This window comes from Myotis daubentonii, chromosome 13 (genome assembly GCF_963259705.1).
Source record: "Myotis daubentonii chromosome 13, mMyoDau2.1, whole genome shotgun sequence".
Lineage (NCBI taxonomy): Eukaryota > Metazoa > Chordata > Mammalia > Chiroptera > Vespertilionidae > Myotis > Myotis daubentonii.
In genome coordinates, this window is record NC_081852.1 from 8513165 (window position 1) to 8534161 (window position 20997).

At 49.7% G+C, this 20997-nt stretch overlaps 2 protein-coding genes across 6 annotated transcripts in view; both read right to left on the reverse strand.

The window, feature by feature from the left end:
* Positions 1-5812: 5812 nt before the first annotated feature.
* Positions 5813-16163, reverse strand: ZNF22 (zinc finger protein 22). Of its 3 annotated transcripts, none has more exons than XM_059662146.1 (2): positions 16026-16163; positions 5813-8235 (listed from the first exon to the last, which is right to left on the reverse strand). In XM_059662146.1, exon 2 carries the CDS (start codon positions 8145-8147, stop codon positions 7476-7478), a length of 672 nt encoding a protein of 223 aa, XP_059518129.1. In that variant the 5' UTR covers positions 8148-8235; positions 16026-16163; the 3' UTR covers positions 5813-7475. The 3 variants fall into 3 exon arrangements, with proteins under 3 accessions (XP_059518129.1, XP_059518130.1, XP_059518128.1); XM_059662147.1 differs by lacking the exon at positions 16026-16163 and adding an exon at positions 10517-10546; XM_059662145.1 differs by lacking the exon at positions 16026-16163 and adding an exon at positions 9580-10294.
* RASSF4 (Ras association domain family member 4) overlaps positions 14945-20997 on the reverse strand; it is a 194859-nt gene continuing 188806 nt past the window's right edge. For 2 of the 3 annotated variants that reach the window (XM_059662144.1, XM_059662141.1), the window contains exons 8-12: positions 19156-19257; positions 18816-18867; positions 18127-18248; positions 17319-17416; positions 14945-16239 (exon numbers count right to left, since the gene is read on the reverse strand). In XM_059662144.1, the coding sequence (XP_059518127.1) occupies positions 16179-16239; positions 17319-17416; positions 18127-18248; positions 18816-18867; positions 19156-19257 (435 nt within the window). In that variant the 3' untranslated portion in view covers positions 14945-16178. The remainder of the gene's footprint in view (positions 16240-17318; positions 17417-18126; positions 18249-18815; positions 18868-19155; positions 19258-20997) is intronic. The other variant, XM_059662142.1, reaches the window with a different exon arrangement.

The window sequence follows — 20997 nt, forward strand, 5'->3', positions numbered from 1 at the left end:
ATGTCACTCACCCAATTTCCTATCATGCCAATTCTTCTCCTTACTGCTTCTTAATCAAGATCTGTATGATTTTTGTTTTTCTTTAAATAAAATTTCCTTATTTTTTCAGTTCCTTTTTTCTCTTCCAACATTGTTTATTTCTTCTTTGATGTCTTGACTATATTCTCTGATGTGTGATATCATAGAGTTCATTTCCTTTGATTTTTTTTTTTTTTGGTCAAAATTTTTCTTTTTGCCTAGAATGAGACTTCTTTCAAAATATATTAAATATGTCTTTTGTACACTATGCTCTTTTTTCCCTTATTATTCTAAGTGGAATGTTTGCATTAGTCTTACGCTGTTCTCCCTGGAAAATTTATTGATTTGAATTTGCGATTTTTACTTTACAGCAATTATTGTATTTAATTCTAATAATAGCAGTACTATTATTATTTCCATACAGAAAATTTTAAAAACATGGGAAAAACATAAAATTGGAATATTATGACATTTGGATTATAAGGAGTACCATCAGCAATGGAGATCTAACATTTTTCATCTTGATGTATGCAATGGACTGAAATGTATCCCCTTAAACTTCTGTGTTGAAGCCCTAACTCACTCACAATGTGGAGTGTATGGAGATAGGGTCTTCAGGAGCTAATTAAAGTTAAATATTATAATAACTATGTGCAATGAGAGTGGGTACTTGAAAGATTGGGGGGGGTCACTTTGTAATGTATATGATTGTCTAACCACTAACCTGTGCACTGAAAATTATATAAAATAATATTAGATGTCAACTGTAATTGAAAAATAAAATTTAGGAAAAGGTTAAGTAGGTTACAATAGTAGGACCCTAATCTGATATGACTGCGAGCTTATAGTCATTATTAAATCTCTTTCCCTTTCCTGCCTGGTGAGGACACAATGAGAAGGTGGCCATATACAAGCCAGGAAGAGAGTCCTCACTAGAGACAGAGAGAACTGGCACCTTGACCTTGGACTTCCCAGCCTCCTGAACTGTGAGAAAATAAGTTTCAGTTGTTAAACCACCAATCTGTGGCATTTTGTATGGCAGCCCGACCTGACTAATAAAATGTACTAATACACAGCAAATTTCACAAGGCAAAAATTACAAGAAACATAAACATAAATAAACAGATAAATTTAACTCATTTATTAGAAATTATATTGGAATTATTAAGTGTAATGTTTACAAAATTAAATAAGGATGGTGGTAGAGAAAAGACCTATTTATAACAGTCACAAAAAAGATAAAATAACTAGAAACGTACCTGGTAATATATGTGCAAGATTTATATGTAAAACAACCTTTATTCTTTTACTAAGAAATATAAAACAAGACACTAAACTGCAAGGCCAGCTCATCCTTAGAGAGGAGGATAAATGTTGTAAAGATGTCAAATGATCCTAAATTAATCCATAAGCCAATAAAATATCAATTTTATATTTTGGAATATATCAAGAGTGTTTTTGGAACTGTACAAGCTGATTTTAAAATGTGCCTGGGTTAAAGTTTAGGTAATAATAAAAACATTTTGGAAACTAGAGTAAAACATATTATTATGCTACAATAATTAAAAGTTTGATAATGAAGCAGAGATAAGCAGACATGAATTAAAAGTATAAATATAGACCCAAATAATGGCGGCAATTTGAAGTAAGATAAATACTGCCTATGTTCCCATACATAGGCTCTGTGATATAATTCAGCCTTTGGACGTAGCGAAAAGAAAGACACCTGGAGGAGGACAGAGGAATAAGTACCAGATGAGACAGCACGTTTATGAAATGCAAGGCTAGCAGGACTTCTCACTGACAGGAAAGGGGCAAAGCACCGGCCATTGCTGTGGAGCCCCATCTCCTGCTTCCCGGACTCCCGGGTCTCCGTCTTGCTGAGGAATATAACTGGCCTTCAATTTATATCTTAATTATAAATATAACGCATACACATGATAAAAAGTTCAAAGTATGGAAAGCAAACTGTTCTCACACTGGAAGGCTCCAGCCTTAGCCTCCACAACTGCTTCTTTTTTAAATATATATTTAAATATTTACTCACAGACCCATTGCGTTAAATGTATATTTATGAACTGTCCAGAGACAGTTTTGGTCTTCCTCAGACTCTTGAAAATTTTAAATGATCCGGGCAACCCTTGTGAAGATCAAGTTTTCAAATTCTTTTTTTTTTTTTTACTGTAATTTTATTTTATTTTTAATTTCTTTATTGATTAAGGTATTACATATGTGTCCTTATCCCCCCATTTCTCCCCCCCCCATACCCTCACCCCCCTGTTGTCTGTGTCCATTGCTTATATGCATGCATACAAGTCCTTTGGTTGATCTCTCCCCCTTACCCCCACCCTCCCCTACCTTCCCTCTGAGGTTTGATGGTCTGATCGATGCCTCTCTGTCTCTGGATCTGTTTTTCTTCACCGAAGGCGTCCTAGGTCACTTGTGCGCCCAGGCAGTATTCAGGTAGCAGCAGTCCGGGCCGCCAGCATCCATCTCTCCCTGCCAAGTCGGCTCCGCGGAGATACTCATTCGGTTTCCGCCGGGTTCTGCACCTGGACACGACGGGCAGGATCTAAACCTTAACTGGCACTCCACGTGGACTGATTTCACGCGTGACATGGGTGGACTTACACGAGGCCGTTCCCTTTCACAAAAACTCCTCGCTTATGTAAACACTCTCGGCATGCAGTCGATGGCCAGTAAACTCAAATGCACTCCCACCAATCTCCCCATTTCCCGGCGTGAGGCCTCCTGGGGTTCCGCGAGCAACGTGGCTGAGGTCAGGCCCAGGCGCGGCCGCCTGCGCATTCGGGGCCCGACCCCGCCGGCGACAGAGGCCAGGGGGCCGCACACGCCGACCCCCCGAGCCCACGCCACGCAGGAGCCGCAGGCGCAGCCTACCTCCCGAGCGCGGAGCCCAGAAAGCCCCACCGCGGCTTCAGCCTCCTCCGAGCCGCTGTGCGCACTGTTCCCGGGGCCATGTTCCCAGGGGTGCAGCGAGCGTGCATGGGAATGGACTGAGCGGACAACGCCAGGCAAGGAGAGAAATCTTTCAAGGAGTTGGCTGTAGAGAGCAAACTAAGAGGGAAGCAGAGAAAATAACTCGTTTGTTTTAATAAAAAAATTGATATCTTTTCGTTTTCTAGCAGGAAGGGGCTAGCTACCTGGTAGAAAAAAGACTTATCTTCCTGTGCCTTGTAAGTGGTTAGTATCCTAAGTTACAGTGGGACTGGAAGAATATTCAGGTAATTTGACTAAATGTGCTCACTTTTAAAAATGATGCTTGCACCTTCACAGACATTTTTCTGAGTCCCATCTGACTGTAGAGGGTGGCCTCAACTTCCCCACATTTTGAGGATGGTGTTTTCAAAGGAAGATACAAGCTGAACGCACATAAGACAGGCATGTCCCCATTACATCCCCTTTGCTGCCACCTGGTGACAGTTCTAAGGAACGTAAAGAAGTGTGAGAAGCCCAGGTCCAGAACAAGACTTGCATGAGAGTCCTTTGTCCATGCAGTGCCCTCCTCAAGCTGGGGTGCTTCCAGCTGAGCCAGAGAAACACCCCAGATATTTACTTCTCCAACAACATGAAATTACTTTGTCTCCCGAACATGGGGAATACATATAATGGCCATGTGCTTCTATTTAGAAGAGGTACTCCTACTACCTGTCAAAAAATTCATATAGGTGTTTATTTATTTACTTATTTATATTGGTTTTAGAGAGGAAGGGAAAGATTAATGTGAGAGAAATATCGATCTGTTGCCTCCCACACACAACCCTGATGGGGATCAAACCCGCAACCTGGGTATGTGCCCTGATCAGGAATAAAACCTGCCAGCTTTGGTGTATGGAACAACACTCCGATCAACTGAGCCACACTGGCCAGGGCCGTACAGGTTCTTAAATTTCCCTTAGGAACTTATTAGATGGTTCTGGGGGAAAATAGAACTCACCTTTAAATTTATGGAAAGTATTATTTTTGCCGACAATTTCAGATTTGGTTCAGTAGCTTCTCTGCCTCTCATGATCTAAGTCAAACAGTAAATTCTAAACAATGTCCCAGACTCTATGCTAAGCTCTCTACCTGCATTATTTCATACTAGAGGCCCGGTGCGTGAATTCGTGCATGGATGGGGTCCCTCGGGGTGGCCTGTGGGAATCAGGCTCCAGCTCGCACCCTCACAGCCCTGCAGCTCTGCCTGGCACCCTGCCTTGGCCTGGCACCGCCCCCTCACCTGTTCCACCATCCTGACTGCAGGGCAATAGGTCGGGTCTGGGCCCCCCCATACTCCCCCCCCCCCCGCCTGGCTCCCTCAGCGCCTGGGAGCCAGGCGGTGGCCCCACCCCCTGCAGCTGCCACTGGTCACCATCTGCCCAGCGATCAGGCCCCCACTCGCACCAGCCTTGGCCTGGAGCCGTCCACTAACTTGCTCCACCATCCCATCGCGGTCCCGCTCTCATCAGGGCCCATCGTGGCTACCAGCACCATGTCACCCGCCATGTTCCCCGCCACCCCCTGATGGTCAGTGCACATCATAGCAAGCAATCAAACTCCCAGTCGAACTCTTGAGGGGACAATTTGCATATTAGGCTTTTATTATATAGGATAACTCCCCCTACAACTCAATCACAAGTATCTTATCCAACTTAAGAACAAAATTCAAATTGACCAGTTGCTAAGTGACCAAGATGCAAACCCAAGTATGTTGCCCTAAGGCCCAAAGTCTTCATCATTAAATCCTGCCTATCCTTATCAAAGATTAGTATTATGTATGCATCTTAGACACCGTCTCACATAGCACACACTGCCCCCAGTAAATGGGTTATAGCAGTGGTCCTCCAAGGGGGTCCTGGACCAGCATATCACCATCACCTGAGAGCTGGTTAGAAATAGCAATTTGGCTACAGCCCAGACCTACTGGAAAGCAATTCTGGGAGTGGGCCCAGAAATCAGCGTTTTAACAAGCCTTCCAGGTGATTCTGATGCACCTGAAATTGAGAATCACCGGGTCTGTCACAGTACCCTTTGCTTTACTCATTTACATTCCAATTCCTCTTCTTGACTACCCACTTACACTTAGTTCCTTCAAGCTAAGGCTGTCTTGTCCATTTTATTTCTACTGCACTTATTAGACTGAATAAATTAATAAAGAATGTGGAAGCCAAAGGTTTTAAACATCTTACTCATTGGTGTAGGGCAGAAGAAGTTTCAACAGTATTAAAAAACAAACTTGGAGCTCCCCTTTCCCTAAATAAAAAATCCAGAGATTGTGTAAGGAGCCAGAGGAATAAAAGGATTCAGCTTGATAAACCTGAGTTATCGTGGAAATTCAGCAGAACACTGAGGGCAGCGTATTTTCATACAGGAGTGTAGTCAGAGGCAGTGCTTAGGGGTGGGCAAACTTTTTGACTCGAGGGCCACAATGGGTTCTTAAACTGGACCGGAGGGCCGGAACAAAAGCATGGATGGAGTGTTTGTGTGAACTAATACAAATTCAAAGTAAACATCATTACATAAAAGGGTACGGTCTTTTTTTTTTTGTTTGTTTTATTCATTTCAAACGGGTGGATCCGGCCCGCGGGCTGTACTTTGCCCACGACTTAGTCCATTTCTAATAGTGGGACATTTCCATCCACAAATCAATGTAAAGCAGTTGTCATTTCTTCTCTCCTTAGGGGCTCCTAAAAGGAGGAAAAGGTTGGTTACCACAGGCTACCAAATGTACTGGCCTATTTGCTCCCGGTTTTAGGGCTCTAAGAAGAAACGCAAACCACAAACTGAGAATATATCACACTCTGGAGTATCTGCTTTATTTTTACAGAGAACAGAGTTTATTCAGGATAAAAATGTAAACTATGAAATCTAACAATTTACAAAGGTCTTTCTGTTGCAGGACCCCGTGGTTGCTGTCAAAACTGCAAATCTCATTACATTTAAGAAAGTGGTGTTGGTCCAGCCAGAAGTTACTCCAGACACAGAACTGCTACACGCTAATGGTAGGTCCTCAACATGGCCCTGCTTCCAAGTGACTTGGCCGATTAACAGGACACCTGCTAAGCGAAGATCAAGTCTTTTGTGAAAGATGACTGCAATCACCGCATAGTCACACAACACTCTGGGATATCCCGTGGATGAAACTATTGCCAGCAAGGCCATCTTCTAAGACCCTACACTAAGTACAAGGCCAGGAGGAAGACAAAGTTCAAGTTTGAGGAAATAAAAAACAGGCAAAACAAGTGATTCTTCCAAAGCTGTGCTTTTAGATGTTGCTTCAATCCTTAAAATAATTTCCTGGGAGAAAAATAAACAAAAGGTGGTACTATGCAAAATATTCCTTTTTTATGAATAATTGTCATTAATAACACTAGAAACTGACATGATTATAAAAGATACCAAAAAAATCAGAATGTTAACATTTAATAGAATTAAAACCTGAGCTGAAGGCTGAACAGAATGTTGGACACAGCACTGTTCTGATGGTAGTTGAGATGTTTGCTAGACTGTAAATAATTAATTTCACTCAGAAAAGTTTAACTTAGATTTCAAAATCTACACACTGAACTACATTTGGATTAAGTAACTTTTGCTTTAGGTAATTTGCTATTATTTAAAGTTTTCCAAAGGAAAGGCAGGAAGGTGTGTACACTGTAGATTTTTATTAGCAAGTTGAGATTGTTTTGGTTAAATATGGTTTATTTATTCATGTAGGTCTAAAATGCTATCTCAGTTTGTCAGAGCACAAGAGAACATCAAAACTTCTGGAAAACAACTGACATAGTGTAACACCATCACAAAAAACTTGTGGCTTAATTCAGTTTTCATTTTGACTTTTAGAGTATCTTTTAATAAGAATTTGGTGAAAAACAGGAAAATTCTACTGATTTAACAGCTGTTCATAAGAAGGAAAGAAATAAAAGAAAGTTAATAGAAAGTGATGGGCCTTAAGAATCGGTGAAAAATCAATACATTTTAATATAGTGAGTCATACTTACAAACCGATGATTAATATACTACAAAACTTTACAAACATAAAACTTCATGTTACAGAAGTCCAAAACCAATGGAATTCACTTCTTTTCCTTTTTAATTATTCCTTCAACAGAAAGTCTTAAAACCAAAGTTAATGAAATTCCTACATTTTTATACATGTCATTAAAACATGATTGTTCTTGTCAAAATTACGCAGGGAACACTTTCAAATAAGGTCAAGAATTTTATATTCTCGAAAAAAATGTTTTTAGTTCTCTGTACTGCAGGTTACAGAAATGAGAACAGTGGGACCCAGGTAATTTCTTTCCACCCGCCCATGTCATTAAACCCCGTGTTTCAGTGTCTCCATGCTAGGGACGGACACACAGTCTTTAAGGGCTCTATTACAAAGTATCTCCAGTTCTGAGGCAGCTTTTCCTTTTCCTTTTGTTTTTCAGACAGGGCTGCAATAGTGCCCTTACTTAGCGGAGGCGAGCCACCGACTTCCTTTTTGTGCCAGTTTTCCAAGATACTACGTGAGTTTTTGCCCTAATGTTTTTGCCTGGAGTTTTGCGCGGCTTCTCTTTGTGCACCTTCGTGTGCTGCCTGAGGTGAGAGCTCTGGCTGAAGCATTTGCCACATTCACTGCACTGGTAGGGCTTCTCCCCCGTGTGGGTTCTCTGATGCTGAATAAGGTGGGAGCTCTGGCTGAAACATCGGCCGCACTGATCGCACTGATAGGGTTTTTCTCCGGTGTGAATTCTCTGGTGCTGAATGAGATTTGAGCTCTGTTTAAACCTTTCTCCACACTCATCACATCTATAGGGCTTTTCCCCAGTATGGATCCGTCGATGCTGTATGAGATTAGAACTCTGGAAGAAACTTTTCCCACAATCAGCACATTTATGGGATTTCTTTCCAGTATGGATCTTCTGGTGTTGAAAAAGGGTCGAGCTCTGACTGAAACTTTTTTCACACTCTGTACATTTATAGGGCTTCTCATCCAAGTTTCTCCTCCGTCTACTCAAGCTTGAGTCAAACCGAATAGTCATTCCCCGTTTCTGCCGCTGCCAGCCTCTCTTGCGCTGGTTCTCAGAGGTCTTTCCTTGGCTTGCGCTCCGAGAAATACCTCCCTTCACTTTTCCTAACCGCATTGTGAGAGCCAAATGTATTCTTAACAGAGTCCACTTGCTTCTTCTGAATTAATATTTCTCTTCTTAGAGCTACAGAGCTCAGAATTTTCTGGGTGTAGAAGAAAAAACAAAAATAAATTACAGATGATTTGTTAATTATTTAACTTGATACCTCTTTAGATCCATCAAAATTGCTTCCATTTTTTAAATTTAAAAAGTAATTCAATATATATGAAAACAAAAACAATTCTGGGGAAAAATACTTGCAAGGTAATTTTAGTAATTCCAGAGTTTAAACTTAGTATTAGCAAATAAGTATCATTATGTTTTAATATTTACTCCCATGTTAAATGTCTCACTGGTGGCTATCTACTTAAGGAGTCCAAATTAAAGAAAGAAATGACAAATCATGCTTTTATTAACTACACAATGCCTCAAAAATGTATACACACTTTAACAGCTAATAGCTCAATTTTGAAAATGAAATGTATTTTAATAAACACTGTCTTTATATTTATTCAAAGTACGTGTGTACATTTTTGGGGACACCTATATTTGTCCTATTCATTTAGCCATTCTACTTTCACAGCTATAGATAACAACTTTGCTCTAGCTTTTAGTGTAAACTGTTTTGAAAGTAGGAACTACTCTATAAGGAGTAGTAAGTTTCTGTGAGTTAATTTAACAAATGCTGGATGAGAAAAATGTCAAGAAAGAGATGCTTTTTTTTTCTAGATTTGAATGATCAAAGAGGACAATTCTTTGAAAACTTGAGGATTGTGTTTTGAAAGAGAAAGATTTTTAAAGAACTTTTACAGGATAGTGAAAGAAACGGTAGAAAAAAGGGTGCAGAGAAGAAAGTTTACATATAAAAATAGGATTGGAATTTAAAAAATACCCAAATGCCAAATAAACTCAAAATTTCAAATAAATCAATTTATTTACATATAAAGTTATGTAAACTCCAAGTAGGTAAAAATGTACAAGAAGCTAGGCTGCAAAAATATTAAAATTATTGGAACTATTTTCCACATCAGATGTCAGGAAGTAGACTTTGAAAAATTAAGCTGGGTCCTTGCAAACAGGCTTCTAAAGCAAATAATGAAAACACAAATGACATCAGTATTCCGCCGTCCCTTCATCTTATTGTATAACTGAGAGTTCAGGTTTGATAGCGCTGGGGAATTTATCTGGATATTTAATAATAATATCTGCTGTAAGTATGGTAAGTATCAGAGAGAGCAAACTGCATTCAAAACAAAATCACGGCGATATGGCTACTCATTCTTTAACTGTAGTAAATATAGTATAGAACATCCATTACAAGGAGACATTTGTTAGGTCCATGGTACTGGAGTTCAAAAAACAGCTATAATCGTAATTATACACTGGAAAAACACACCTTTACTTTTTAATACCATATTAGTGAGATCTGGCAGGAAACTCAGCCCACCTAATGCACCTCCGACACTGTAGGTGAGGAAATGATACTCCAGGTGCCTGCAGGCCAGACAGGGGCCGTGTATTCAGCTCTCATGGCAGCTCCAGGCGGCCGCCCCGCGGGGCAGGGGCAGGGGCAGGGCCCGGGCGGCACAGCACAACAGGTGTGCGTGCGGCCAGCTCTCGGCCTCAGGTGGGCATCGCTGCAGCGGGTGGCCGGGGAGCCTGAGGGCAGCGCCCGCAGCTCTGGGAACCGCTAACAGGACTGCGCCCGTTTTCATGCCTGGACCGGGAGGACACCGCAGCAGCCAGGCCACCAGCGCTTAGCCTCTGTGGTTCCCAACCTTCCTGATGCCGCGACCCTTTCATACAGTTCCTCATGTTGTGGTGACCCCCAACCATAACATTATTTTCGTTGCTACTTCGTAACTGTAATGTTGCTACAGTTATGAATCGTAATGTAAATATCTGATATGCAGGATGTATTTTCATGGTTACAAATTGAACATAATTAAAGCATAGTGATTAATCACAAAAACAATGTAATTATGTATGTTTTCCGGTGGTCTTAGGCGACCCCTGTGAAAAGGTCGTTCGGCCCCCAAAGGGGTCGCGACCCACAGGTTGAGAACCGCTGGGTCAGAGGCTGAGCGTCCATGGCGGTCGGGGCTCCTCAGAGCAGCGCGGTGCTGCCCGGACATCAGTCCCCAACAGGCGGGCGACCGAGGCACAGGAAGCAGCCCGGCCCCGGCCCCGCTGCAGGCCCCTTAGGGCCTCTCGCTCCCCGGGCCTCCGCCGGCCGCCGCCTGCCCAGGCCCTCTCACCCCCACCTCCCCCGCCCCCGGGCCTGCCGCCCGCTCCCCGCGCCCCCGGGCCCTCATGCCCCGCGCCCCGCGGGCCCCACGCAGCGCGCCTACCGGACCCGGCCGATCCCCCGCCGCCCCGCTCACTGCGCCTCTCGGACCCCCGCCGACCCCCTGGCTCCCCGGCTCGGCGCCCTCCAGACACCGGAAGTACAGGCGCCGCAGCGGCTCTAGGAACGCGGCGGAGCGACTCTATGGTCGCGGCCCCTCTCCCAGGGGCTCCCTCCTCCCGCTGCTCCCGCTGCTCCCGCTGCTCCCGCTGCTCCCGCTGCTCCCGCTGCTCCCGCTGCTCCCGCTGCTCCCGCTGCTCCCGCTGCTCCTTGTGGCGGAGGAGGAGCCCCGTGCCTTCCGTCAGGGCCGAGGGGCCGCCACCCAGACCCCCGCTCCAGACTTTTTTCTGCACATCTGCGGGGACTGTTTGCTCTATGTACATTAAAATGAGATAAAATTTATTTAAAAACCTGTTATTAGTAAGACAGTCATTAATTAAGACTAACTCCTCCCATGTCCCACATAAAGGTGACTTGCCTCTTTAGTTACCTGAAAACAGTTTGGCCACCCACAGAAGGCCCAGCTGTGTAGATCAGAGAAGTAGAGAATTAGATAAAGAAAAATGAATTTTGAAAAGGAGCGAGATGAAAGTCATGCAACAAAGGTGCGTAGGTAGCCAAGAATGGACAGAGTAGGAGGTAAGGATGGACAAAGGCAAGAAACAGAAAAGGATATGGGGTGGGGAGGAGGAAGATGAAAAGAAAAAGGAGAAAGAGAGGGAGAGGAAACAAGCAGGTTTTATGCCTTCTTATTAGTATAATTATAGTCAATCCTTACTGAACGCTTATCATGTGCCAGGCCCTGTTTGAAGCAGCTCAGTCCATATTCCTGTGATAGGATTGTTTCCAAGCATTTACACTGCCCTTTTTGTATTTTACATCCCTGCCTATTGCCGTGCGACTTTCACTGCCTCCTAGGGAACCACAGCCCATCCCACTAATGTTGACTTTAGGTGTGAATAGCATTGGCCAACTGCGTGTGAGTGAGAGGACATGAAGTGTATCATGTCCCAGAAGAAGCTTTAAAGCATTGTTTCTGCCTCCACTCTTCTTGCCTCTGCCTTGAGAATACTGTGTGCCAAGTGGGGGCTGCTCCTCCAGTAGGACCTGAGAGAAGACATGTGGAGCGGAGATACAGATGCCCACCTGCAGCCACCTACAGTCCCGTGTAACATGACAAATAAATGCTCTGTTTGTCATTGAGATTTTGGTGTTATTTGCTACTGTAAAAAAGTTGACTAAAAAACCTCCCATAACTTTAAGAGATAGGAACTGTTATTATCCTTATTTTACAAATGAGAAAATGGGCACAAGTAACTGGCTTTTTTTTTTTTTTGTAAAAAAAAATTATCTTTATTGTTGAAAGTATTAGAGATGTCCCCCTTTTCCCCCCATTGACCCACTCCACCCCACAGCAGCCACCCCCCTACCCCCGGCCTTCACCATACTACTAGAAGTGTCCATGGGTTATGCATATCTATCTATCTATCTATCTATCTATCTATCTATCTATCTATCTATCTATCTAAAGCCAGTGTCCCTGACAACCAAAATGACCAGAGACAGGAACACCATGGCCCCTTGCCCAGGCTGGCCCCACCCCCCAGGGAGCAGTTAGGGGTGCCCCTAGGCAATGTGATAGGGTGCGAGTTCGATGGGGGAAGGTCTTAAGGGTCTGCGGGGTTGAAGTGGTCGGCCCGGAATAGGTCTGGAGTGTGCTCAGTTTCACCAGTTGTTATCAGCCTATCCAGGTTTTCTGACTTTTTCCGATTCATTTTTGGAAGATTGTATTTTTCTAGAAACTGGCCCATTTCATCCACACTGTCCAGCTGTTTTTACACTGGGAACGGGTTGGCTCTGATCGCATCTCCTGGCTGATCGTGGCTGTGGGACTGAGGTGGGGCTGCTGCCCACCAGGACACCTGCTCAGGACAACCTGCTCCTGTTCTGCAGCTGCAGGGCACCTGTCCCGCCCCACGGGCACAGTGGGCATTGCCAGGTCCTCCACCTGGCCTGGCCTGTGCTTTGTGTCCCTGGGACCAAGGGACCAGATGTTCCCGGGTGAAAGGCCCGTTTTATTTTGACAGTGGGAAGGTCTTGAATCCATTTTCTGGTAAACATCCCAAGCAGGTAGCGTATGGTTGTCACCAGGGGAAAAACAAGCTGTTTTTCGATGCCTTTCTATTTGTTCTGGCCAAACCACCGTTTTTCCTGAGTCCACTGGCTATTTTGCAATCATGTTGATTTCATCCTGTTTATTATTTTCTCTGGTTCCTGAGCCCGGGCCCGGGAAGACAGTCCTGCTGTAGGAGAGGGCATGCTCTCCCGGAATCTTCAGTCAATCTTTGGATACACTTATTGCCTGAGACACTAGTTAGTGAAGGGGCATCTGAGAAATACGTGAGGCCTGTGGAGAGAGGAACATGGAGGAAACCACAGAGCCCACGGGGGAGGGTCTGAAACGGAGGTGTCACAGGGAGCTAATGAGCAGGTTTCAAACGGCCTCTGAAGAGTAGATGTAGGGCCGATAAAAAGGCTCGTGAAACCCGCAGGTGATCATGGAAGTGCCCCTTTCCCCTTTCCTGTGCTGGTGGCTTTTGTTAGCCATGATATGCAGAAGTTAGTTTTGATAATGTCTATTTTAAAAGTGACACTTATCTAGACCAGCACTAAATTAAATAACATTGTAAGAACTGCAAAAAACACCCTCAATCTCTTGTCGGTGGAATGGGGTTCTTTGACGGACTTGCAAGTGAAGCATTCTGGAAACCCAGTTTGGGGGGTTGTGATGTGCAAGATGTAGTGTGGCGCCAGATGCAAAATCAAAGGACTGCCCCTGGGATCCCAATGTCTCATCTCGGTCTGTCCTGCCATAAAAAAATCCAACCTTGCTCTTCAGGCCCAGAACTAGGGCCAATGTCCAGAGATTTTGTGGCATCCTGCTACTGTAGTGAGCGGCGGCTAGGGCCGCATGGTTACTATGGAGAGAGAACGCAGGAACCAACAGGCCAGCTCTGTTACCCAGCAAGAGAGAGAGCTTTGTTAAGCTTGGATTATACTGTCTCGGCCTTGGGGAAGGACCATGCGTCCTTTCAAACTAACCAGTCAACTTCCCAAACTTTGCTGGGCTTGTATGGGATCCTCCCCCTAACCAATCCATTTCCTAGGATTGTGTTCTGGGATTGTGTCCCTTATCCAATCCAATCCTTATCCCAAGCTAGACTGACAGGCCTCTAAGTGTCATCTTGGGTCCTACTGCGCATGCCTCACAGTAGAAGCCCCTCTCCAGCCTCATCCACCCTCACCTTGGCTTCTGCTGTGCGTGTGCCCAGCAGGGGAATTTCTCCTGCTGCTTTTACGCCTCCCTTGGTGATGACCAGTAACAACCGTTCTGCTTCCTTTGGGGATTAGAGGTCCCCGGGCGAGTGTGAAGCTGTGGCTGCCCAGTGGAGCAAGCAGGCTCAGTGTCCGATTCAGCTTCCCAGCATACTATGCTCAATAAGTCTGCTTCCCTGTGCTCCCTTCCTTCATTAATATCTAGCTATGGCCCTGGCCGGCTGGCTCAGTTGGTTAGAGCATTTGCACGTACACCAAAAAGGTTATGGGTTCGATTCCTGGTCAGAGCACTTATGGCGTGACCGATCGATGTTTCTCTCTCACATCCATGTTTCTCCCTGTCTCCCTTCTTCTCTTTAAAAATCAATAAAGCATATCCTCTGGTAAGGATTAAAAATATATCTATATATCTAGGTGCCTACATGAACAAACCCACAAACAGGTGAGTACTTACAGAGGGCTCCTGACCCTATGGCTCCCTGTGTGCCAGGCCTGGCCTGCCCCGGGCTGGCAGGTGTCTCTCGGGCTGGCATGCCACACACAGTCGTAACCACCCAGGCTCAGCCGTGGGCCTCCTCCCAGGGCCCTTCACTGGCTCTCTGCTCTCAGGGTGCCTCCCGATGAGGGAGCCCCGAACTGCGGTGGCTCTGTCCTTGTTCCTCCAGGGCGGAGCAGAGGCTGGTACAGGAAGTCACTCAGTTACTGCTGAGCACTGGCTGGCAGCTGTGCAACACCTGAGGTTGTAAATAGCGGCTGGGGAGTAAAATGACCTGTTGGATTTCTTCCCTACCCTCGCCTTGGCCTTGCCGCCGCCCACCTGAGCCCGTGCCTGGAAGATTCCTGATGCTGAGAATCTGTGATTCGGGATGACCCTATGTTCCCCAGCCAGGCCACCCACAGACCCCCACAGTGATGACCCCTCCTCCATGTCCGGCAGCCACCTCTGTCCTCAGGCCCCACACCCATCCCCAGGATATGCACAAAAATGAGGGAGTTATGTCTGTGCACGGGCAGCGATGGGGCTCAGCTCTGGCGCATCTGCCAAATTCAGCCACACACTCTCCAGGGTAAGAGTCTCAGAAATACAGCAGGGGGTCAGGTGACACACATAAGCGAAAGGAAGGCGTGGTCCTGCCTCCTCCAGCTCAGTGGAGCACACCTTTATTGAGCACCTAGGAAACCACGCTGCCAAGGGGCGCAGGCAGCAAACCGCGCAGCCTGGCTGCTCCCCAGCTCTGCTCCTGGGGGCGCTCCGAGGAGCCGCTGCTGAGGCGGAGGGCGAATCTCCCCGCCTGCATTTGGAGGCCTCGCTGGTTCTCCCCTTTAAGTCTGCCCCCCACCGGCAGTGGGAAAAGAATTTGGTCTTTAGCTTGCTGACACACACCACGACTGACATAAATTGTTGCATAGTTTTGCAGGAGACTTCTTATTCCTTCCAGAAATTCTCCATCAGCTGACCAACCCACATGGTTCAGTGTCTGGTCCCAATGAATTCAAAGCCCTTTCTCCGCAGGCTGACATTTCTCCTCATCGCACGCCTTTGCGGGAAGTACTTTGCATGGAGGCTGCAGCCCAGAGAGGGAAGTGTGGCGGGGCCTGGGCACTGCCTTCTCGAGCCGCTGACCACAGCCCCTGGACCCCGGACTCTCCCACAAGGTGTCGTACATCCAATACCATGTGGGCCACCTCCTCAGTGAGTTCCTTATAAGAATTCCTTCAGGTCTTGCGGAGGGAGTTTAGAGTTAGTGCTGCAGAGAGAAGAGGTGCTTGTGGTCTTATTCCTGTCCGGCCTCTGCCTCCGGCGCACTGGGCTGTGTGAGGCTCACGGAGCGACATCAGATGTTTGGAGGCCAGGAGCCTGGGACGCCACGGTGAAGTGATGCTGGGAGTAGGCACATTCCATCCCTGCAGGCAGCCCTGCCTTCCCGGCAGAGCTCCTGAGCGCAGCACAAGGTGGCTCACGTGGACGCAGAGGACGGGGCTGGGCCCTGAGGGGCTGAGCCAGCTCCCGGGGCACGGGTAGGCACTGCTCTCCTAAGCAGGAGGTGTGGCGTGAACAGGACTAGCCACGCCATCCAGTGGCAGGTGTCAGCGCCAGGGCTGTTCAATGCCCAGAGCAGCCTTTCACGCAGCTCCCACTGAACCAGCAGGAAACCCCACCAGCAAGTTCCTGCTACTCAGGCCAGCGTCTGGGTCCTGCGAGTGCTCACCTTGGAGATAAGAACCAGGGATGTGGGATTCGTGGTACTTAGGCAGGTAGACAGGTGCTGATTCCTCAGGTGGGGATGCCAGTCAGGGCCCGCTCACAGGCACTGGGTGTGCATTGGCTGCTGGTGGCTTCGGAAGAGGCGGGCTCTGGCTGGCTACTTGGCCTCCACCAGCTGCTCCAGGCGCTGCAGCATCGTCAGACGCAGGGCTTGGAACCTGGAGGGAGACACAGCCAAACAGACTCACTGACACTGCAAGGGACGGGGAGGGCGGGGAGGGGAGCAGAGCAGGGGAGCTGCAGATGCCTGGGCCAGGAGGGTTCCTGACTGGCTGATTAGTGCCACCGCCTGCCTTCTGCCAGGAGGGAAGAGCCAGGCGTACACCCTGTGAGACCATGGGCTGCCAGAGGCAGGCAAACAGGGCTGCACACACTGCCAGCCTCACAGCTACATGCTGCCATTTCCATTCCAAAGACTGTCCGGTATGGACAGGCGCGTGCTGGAGTGGACAGAGCACAGAGCCAGGATCGGAGCCCTGGGTTCAAGCCGGGGCTCTGCAGTCACCTGTGCTGCAAGCTTCCTCACCTTGGGCCTGTTTCCTCTCTGCACCCTGAAAAGACTGACCGGGTGGCCCCAGGGCCTTTTCAGGTCCTAAATCCTTCAGTGACCCTGCTGACTGCCCACATGGGGCTCAGCTGCACAGATGGAAGTGTGGGGGAGAGAGGCGGGGGCGGGGGTAGCTTCCCCAGGAGCTGCCAGGTGACACCTGCTCACCTTTCCACTAAACTGGTCCCTGCACCTGAGTTATAACAACCGCCCCTTTCGCAGCCTCAGACTCCCACTGGCATGAAAGCCCCGAGCAGGCTGACCGTGAGTAGAGCTGGATCAGCGGCAGAACTCCCAGCCCTGGTCCAGGGTCCAGCCATGCTCCTGCCTGATTCTGCTGCCTGGTTTTCAGCAGCTTGTGTCCCTCCCATCTGGTAAGGTGCTGGATGGGGGTGTGGGCTGCCTCCTGCTATTTTGGCAAGTTGCCACCCAACTTGGTATCAATGCCAAGCAGGGGCCCAGAGGGCCTGGCTGGAACGCCAGGGTTGGCAGGCTTCCCTGAGCCGTGCGAGGGCACTTGGCACGTCTGGAGGAGAGAGCTCTCCCAGCCTGGTCCTGCTGCTCTACCCTGCAGGCTGGCCTGATGGACAGGGCCCAGGACTGGCCCTTTAAGCACTGGCCCTGGATGCTCTACCCTGCAGGCTTGCCTGATGATTAGGACCCACGACTGGCCCTTTAAGTGCTGCTTACTTCATGGTCAGTTTGATTATTTCTCTTTGCTCCTCTTCTTTTAATTTTTCAATAAAACTGTCCAGCACCGGCATTTCAAACTTAATGTACTGAGCAACCTAGAAAATCCAAGAACATTTTATTGTGCTTTAAATTAGAAGCCAGAAACGTTTTCTTTCCCTCAGGTTTCCATAGGTCCAATTCAGCAACGTCTTACGCCCATGGAGGTGGCTGCCCTCCTCCCACCCCCAGCACTACTCTGTGTGCTCCAGGGCGGGCGGGGGACCCTTTCCTCAAAGGCAGCTACTCTCCCTGGGAGGAAAGACTAAGCCAAGTATTGGGAAAAGCATTAGACAGTGATCAGAGGCGCACGGGGTGCTGTCTGGGGTGCAGGTGGGGACACACTGTTTCATACAGTGGCGTGAAACTGTGCTGGCCTGTGGACTTAGATGCCTGTGGACTTAGCAGCCTGTCCACAGGACCAGCCAGGCCCTCGCTCAGAAACCCTGTGTGGACCTTTAGTGCAGTGACAACGGGACACTGCAGTGAAGGAAAAGGTTCTGCCTGCCGGGAAAGCACAGGCAGGGGCTTCCTGGAACCAACGTCTCCCTCTGAGGCAGCCCATGGCGCTGGTGGTGGCACAGAGGGGTGGGGGTGGGGCTGGAGCCATCATCACCCTCACATGGGGCCCTTCGGGACAGCCATGCGGTCCCTAGAGACCACGTCCGAGAGGGCTGCGGCCAAGGACACCTTTGGAGCCCTGAGAGCCCCCACGCTGTCCGCCAGCCCCCCCTCAGGAGCAGGCCTCCCAAGCCGCGGCCCCACTCACGTCATGGGGCACCTCCTCGCCCAGGTCGGCTTCCATCAGGAATATCCTGGCAATTTTCTCACTGGGCCCGTGCAGGACTCTGGAAATCAGCGGGTACTCACAGTCTTTTAATTTTGTCCGCTCTGAAAAGAAAGGTGGTTTACAAAATTCAGGGGGCATGAGGAGCGCCTTGTTCCCGGATGGACAACAGCCGTCAGGGGCCGCAGGGGCCCTCCTCCAGGCCTGGCTGAGATGATGGCCCTGAGTGTGTGTGACCATGTCATTCACAAAGACCCACTTGGGCAGGGACCGTCCAGGGAGGGGAGTGGGGAGGAAAGTGGACCCGGGAGGCTGGGCCCACAGTCGCCTTCCGGTGCTGGGCAGGGGCTGCCGAGAGGACGCAGGCTCGGCCACTGCACTGCTCAGGGCTGAGGGCTTCACCCCAGCTCACAGATCCCGGTGACCCTCCCCAGCCCTCCCAGTAAGTGAGCCAGGATGGAAGCTTCCCACGGGGGGAAGTGGGGGTTCTCAAAGGGACACGTGTACCCTGGTCGGGTTGGGAGAGGCTTCGGGGTGCAGGCACAGTGGGTCCCAAGGCCAGGAGGGCAGGTTGCCCTGTGCCTGCCACACAAGCCAGCACAGCCCCCGGAGAGAAACGTGGTGGGAGCCTGCCTTTTGTTTTTATGATCTGGGCAAAGGCCGGCACTCACCCCCCGACTCGTGAACAACGTAGAGTGCGAACTCACTGGGGCCGTTCTCCACCTGCAGCGGCAGAGACTGAAGTCAGACCCGGCTTCCAAGACCAGAGACAGGGGGACTCCTGGCAACAACCACACCCCCGGGGCCACACACATAGATCCCACACACCCGCCCCACCCGCCCCACCCGCCCCACCCATCTCTGCTTCCAACCCCAGAGCCCAGCTCAGCGGAGAAAACCTTGCTAGACCTTCTACCAGGGCCACAGACAACTCCCCCCGTCGCCAACCCCTGGCATAACAACCCCTGGAAGACCACCCGCTCGGGGACCAGGCGCTCGCGCCAGACTTACCCGGAACTTGCTGAGCAGCAGGCTGAGCACCTGCAGGGTGGTCATGGTGCTGTTGACCCTCACGTTGGTCACGGACCCATACGCAGGCGTAAACACGGAGGTCTGCACAGGGAGGGGGAGGTCAAGGCAGGGCCGGGGACCGGGCTGGCACGCTCAGGGCCTGGGCGCACTGTCAGCCACGGGCTGAGGAGCACGGAGCAGCAGGCGGACGGGGCTCTGGGAACACCGGCGCCCGATCTCACACAGACCCACGTACCAGCCGTGCCCATGCCTGGGCACACGCGGGAGGCTGGGACAGTTCACGTCTGACTGAGAAAGACGCCTGCAGAGCTACCAGGGCAGCCTCTGCTCCCCGGAACCAGTGGGCTGAGGTAACTCACAAGGGACGGGGGTCGGCCTCTCCCTCCCCGTTCTGTCCATCAGTGCACCAGGTGTTTGCTGATTCTAAGGCAGAGAGTCCTCGAGTCCACGCCGCTCCACTCCCCCAGGGGTGCCCCAGCTTCCCACTTTCCCCTTCCAGGCTCGGCCCTTTCCATTATTCCACATACCGGTGCCCGGAATAACCTTTCAAAAACGCTGCCTCACAAAGTGCTCTGAGCTAGCCCCATGCTTCACCCCCTTGGCACCAGGGCCTCCCGTGACCCCACTCCTGGGCACCCCACCCCCAGATTCAGAGGCGCACGTCCTGTCTGGCCCTCGCTCAGCTTTCCTCGGGAGGTAACTGGGACTTGCGGTGTCCCCAGCTGGTCCCAGTACCAGAGCCAGGCTCAGCCTGGACTTGCCTTCTCCACAGAGAAGATGTGGAATGACTCTGGGCTACAGAAGCAGCCTAGGCCTTTGGTCCCCAGGAGGCATGGGATACAGAGAGCAGCCCGGCCACTGCGAGGGGAAGAGACGTAAAGAACACCCGAGTCCTTAGAAGGCTTTGCTGCGTGCAGTGCCTTGGCAGCTAACCCATTCTTAATCTCTCCTTCAGCTCAGTCCGGGTCCGCTCACCCCTCCAGGAAGCGGCACCCTCAAGCCGTCCTGGGTCTTCCTGGGCGGAGCAAAGCTAGCCCGCTGCCCCTCAACCCTCGCTGCACCCTAGCGGGAGGGCGGGGGGCGCTGAGAGGTCCCGACAGCAGAGCAGGGTCCTGTTGGCTTGCCTTGCTGACGTCCTCACCCTGAAGGCCAGGCCACCCCCGGTGTGGCCTGAATGGCTCAGGGCAGGCCTCACCCGAGCTGCTGCTCTGACCCCGGGACCTCCCTCCCCTCCCACTGGTTCCTGGGCTGCTGCTCGAACTGGAAGCCCCTGCTCCATTCCCAGGGTGTGCCCGTCACAGGAGACTCCATCCAGGCCTCACCCAAGCCGCCACTCGTGCCCTTTGCAGTAACGGCCGGCTTCTCCTCTGGCCGTTCAGTGTGTTTGATGATGTCACTCCCTGAGCTTGCTACAATACACGCTGGGACAAAGGCTGCGTGCCGGGAACCAGGGGCAGCGCGCGTTCTCTGACGCAGCCGCATGTGCCCGGCACACCTCGGCCTCGCCAGCTCACTCGCCCTGCAAAGTGCCAGCAGGGTGCATGGTCCCCCGGACACTGAGCCCCGATGAACCTCAGGGAACACTGCCCAACGAAGACCTGCACAGACCAAAGCCAGATGCAGCGTGTGAGAGTGGGTGGACAGTGAGTCTGTGGTGAAGTACAGGCTTTGGGGTCAGGAACCGGGACGTTATTTTGACGGGACGCTGGGCTTGCCCTGACCCCGCTTCTCCACCTGCACGGCCACCTGCACACAGGGAGGTGGGGCGGGTACTGACGTGGCCATCCTGCCTGGCGTGTGGCGGGCCCAGGGGTTTTGCCT